Source organism: Cynara cardunculus (genome assembly GCF_001531365.2).
Source record: "Cynara cardunculus var. scolymus isolate 2C chromosome LG 4, CcrdV1, whole genome shotgun sequence".
NCBI lineage: Eukaryota > Viridiplantae > Streptophyta > Magnoliopsida > Asterales > Asteraceae > Cynara > Cynara cardunculus.
In genome coordinates, this window is record NC_037531.1 from 7673170 (window position 1) to 7677465 (window position 4296).

Below are 4296 nucleotides of genomic sequence, written 5' to 3' on the forward strand. Positions count from 1 at the left end.
ATGTTTCTTGTCTAATCATGTGGAATTTGGACCACCGCTGAATTAGTAATTATACGAACTGTGGGGACCTAAGTAGTGTACGGGCTACCTATGGTTGTTCGTAAATTAATGGGGCAAGTTGGTCAGATAAGGCTCAGTAGCGTCTCAAGTTTTACATCGTGAAATATTTACATTTATTAAGTGCAAAGAATTCACATAAGTTTGCAAATATTTGGTTTATGCATTGAAATGTTTTATGCATTTGGAAACCCGTGAGCTCACCAACTCTTTGTAGTTGACCTTGTTTTACTTCATGCTTTTCAGGATTTAAGTGAGGTTGGTTGAATATGTTTTGGGAGCATACTCGTGGCAAGATCGATTAAGTCCGAAATTGAAGTATTTGCAGAAAAATTGTATTCATTCTAATTTCGGTTATGTCGATAAACTTGATTTGTTTTTGCACAACTCGGAATGGTGTTAATTATTAACTGTTGCTATGACTCGCTTGCCTGTTACATCTCGTGTTTCCGTTTTAGCGGGTGTGTGACACTCTATACGGGTCTATCAATTTTATTATATTATACATACTAGAAGGGTACTCGTGCAATGCATCGAGCAACATCTTCATTTTAGTGTTTTATTTTATTCATTTTTTATGTCGATATAATACGGTTTTATGTGGTTTTGATAAAGCGATAATGTGTTTATTTTTTAATAAAATATAAATTTGTAAATACCATAAAATTTTGAAAAAAAAAATATCGATATTAGTATCAAATTAATCTTTTTAAAAGTTCTTGTGTTTTGGTGTAATTTTCTTAATTTAGTTTTTAAAGTATAATTTAATTTAGGTTTAGTAACAAAGAAATTTAATTTAGATTTAATAATATAATTTTTTATAAGAATAATAAATAAGTATTCTGTTAAAACTCAATGATTATTTTAGTTATATTTTAGATTTTTTATATTTAAAATGAGATGTTTATCCAATATTTGATTATGTTTATTTGCAATTAGCTACACAAATTCAAATATGGAGTTCTAATAAGTTGTAATTATACATAATTTACTTGTAATGTTAAATTTTAAGTAATATGTATCAATTAACAGTACTTCGTGAATAAAAAATGGGTTTTAAGAGTTTTTATCAAATGTTTCATAATATAGTATAGATATATGAGGGAGGTTTAAACGACCAAGAATGCAAAATCACATGTGATTTTACACTAATGATCAATTCACGGTGGTGTGCAGGTAGCGTTGCCTGCGACCTAAAGTAGCAGTCACGTGACTTTAGCCGCAACTTGTGGTCGCACACCCTTGTGTTGGCCGTTAGTGTAAAAACATATGTAATTTTACACATGATTTGACCGTTTTCATATTCTTTTATTTAGTCATTGTTCTCTTTCCCTCCCCCTCTCTATATATTTATAAATTAAAACTTATTATTAAATATTCGGGGTGAGGTTTGAGAAGATTCCACATCCCTCTATTAACAAATTCAGGGATTTCTCATCTCCAATCAACCATAGAGGTCAGAGTTTCAAACTTAACCAAATATGAGGGGATGTTTGAGTTTATTTGTTTAATTTGTCGTATATATTATATACTTCAAAAATAAAAAAAATTATGCAACACAAAATTCAAAAAGAAGAAATAAAAAATAAATATGAAATCGGAAACGGGTCGGGTTATTTACGGGCATAGGCGTAGAGGCACGCCATGTGAGAAGGTGACAGAGTGACGACGATGCTGTTATTAGAGCTTACATTGCAAAACCCACTCACCGACTTTTAATTTCTCTAAAATAACTGTGTCAGATCCTCTCAATCGCTCGATATGTCTCAGTATTATATGATTTGATTCAATTCATCAATCAACGATCAATGGAATCGCTCTCCTTTCACGATGGCAACATCACCCACTTCATTGATGCTCGAAGTCTACACGTTCGCTCCGTACGTAAAATTTCCCCCTTTTCTTTTCGCTATACAAAACATGTCAGTCAATTTGTTTTTGTGATCTTAATGTGTGGTTTAACTCTAACATGTCGTACGAATTATTGATATTAGTTAGTTCGACTGTTTGTGTTTGTTGTTGCTTAGTTGTGAAATTTTGGGTTGGTGACTGTTGGGAATTGGGGAATTCTTGATTGTATTTGACTGAAATGAAATTGGATTTTGATGTTTCATTGTTTCTCCATAATTGGTACATTGTGGTGGTTAACATAACCTTACTCTGCATTGCCCATGTTGGGTGTTTGATGATTGTAGTTGGAAATTTGTTGTGTTAGGTTTTATTGGAAGAGCATCCTGTTTACATCATGGGTCTTTGCTTGTCCTTTGTTGCTAGTTTATACTTAACTGGCCTCATTGCCACTCCAGAGTCCATAGTAGAGGCTATAGTATGGGTTGGATTCTCTCTAATCTAATTCGTCTAAGAATCAAAGATTTACAGATTATTCAATATCGCAATTTGAAGTGGTTTATGGAAAACATAGCCACACATGTGATTAGAGTGAGAAAAGTGTACTGCCTCTATCCCACGTGATGCATACTTTCTGAGACCAACCCTCCTAAGTGTGGGAATTACAAATTTTAGGAATCTTTTGGGGAAGAAAACTGGTGGCAAAGTTTTCACTTGAGATCAAATTGTTCTGTCTGCCAAAAAGGCATACGTTGCAATCCTCAAGGGTTCCAAAGAGTACTAGTTTTGGTGAAATACAACTCCATACTCTTGAATTTCAAAATTTGATGATATTTTAAACGTCATTTTTAAAATTAAAGTGGAAAAAAGAATAGCCCTTTCTATTCAATATCTCTATGAAGGCTGGAAAATATGTAACAAAAACTTATCACAGAAGGGGTTAAGCCTGTTCACATAAGCTCTCTGGCTTTGCAAGGATTCGGGAGGTGATTTTGGAGTGTAGGTTTTGTTCTCATCTTTTTTTTTTTGGCAAAGAGGCTATTTCCAACACTGGAACCAACCTTATTGGTTGTTCAAATGAGGTGCTGACGACCCTAAATATAAGAGATGATTGTATATTTTATATCATTTTAATGACGACTATTTATAAATGAAAAACAAACATTGATTTTCTGGCTGGTGATCATCACCCCACTGCAATGGTGGGCATTTATCAAATAGTTGTCTGGATGCACCGTAGAGAATGGGGAATAACAGAGAAACTGCATATATTTCTCATACTTAAGTCCAAGTAATGAGCTAGAGACTTGAGATACAATTGGAAAGGGGGGTTGATGGATCTCCTCAATTCTTATGAGATTCTTCTTCCTAAAATCTTTTTAGAGCTACAAAGGATGCTGCTGCTGGTGGTGGTTTTCTATAATTGCTAGCTATTTATTTGAGCATAGATATTAATGTTCTGCCTTGTAACTGTTTTCATCCATTTGTGCTGGTTTTTTTTCTACAGATAAAAAATTGGTGAATTCTGATTTTCTATTTTGTGACATTACAGGATATAAATCACAGTCTACAATTGCATTCGTCATTCATTAGAAGGCTTTCTTTGGAAAGAGAACTGGAGGTTTTGTACCATGTGTTTAAATTTTGATATCTTTTGAAAGATATAACTTTTAAATGGAATTATATCTTTCATCAAGTATGTGCATTAAGTGGCTTATAAATTGTGTACACGTTACTCCCATCCGAGAGAAAGGAAAAGGATGGAAGATATTGTGATCTCAAAGAGAAAAAAACAAATTCTAAACCTATTTTCCTTGACCTTTTTGTGTTGTACTTCAAGCTAAGATGTTATATTCTTTGTTGCTTTGTATAATTTCCAAATCCTTTTTTTTTTCGAACATGGTGTTGGTAGTTCCCGGCTGATGATTCCAACAAGGAAAGGTGGCTTTATCGGCAATTGATATACTTCTTTAATTCGGGTATTTTATCTTGGGAATGGCGGAGTTCCTCTTCACATTTCCACCAACCCTCAGTTTTTCTTATTAAAAAAGCTTCATATTCTTACCTCTCTTCAGTCATGATCTCCATATTCAAGAAATAAAAAGTTACGGTTCCTGGAGGGATGTACTACATGTTGGAGGATTCTGCATATTTGAGCATTCATTACGTATTTTTTATTTGTTTCCACCTTGAGGACAAGGTGGAGTTTTGGTGGGTGGGCATATTGATAAACATGTGGTCAAGGGGTATTTTAGTAAAATCACGTTGTCTTCTTCTGTAAGCATGTGGGCATTATAAATATGTTTTCAAGGGGTATTGTTTGAATTTAAGAATTCAGTAAACATGTGCAGTTTTGGCGGGTGACCATTTGTTAAGTCGGTTTTTTTTTTT

General features: G+C 33.6%; 1 protein-coding gene across 3 annotated transcripts in view; it reads left to right on the forward strand.

Annotated features, from left to right (window-relative positions):
• Positions 1–1772: 1772 nt before the first annotated feature.
• Positions 1773–4296, forward strand: part of LOC112511648 (WD and tetratricopeptide repeats protein 1) — a 27478-nt gene continuing 24954 nt past the window's right edge. For all 3 annotated transcript variants that reach the window (XR_003069111.1, XM_025117347.1, XM_025117348.1), the window contains exons 1-2: positions 1773–1937; positions 3458–3526. Coding sequence is in view for 2 of the 3 variants with exons in the window: in XM_025117347.1 (XP_024973115.1) it covers positions 1866–1937; positions 3458–3526 (141 nt within the window). In the remaining variant the exon portion in view is untranslated. The remainder of the gene's footprint in view (positions 1938–3457; positions 3527–4296) is intronic.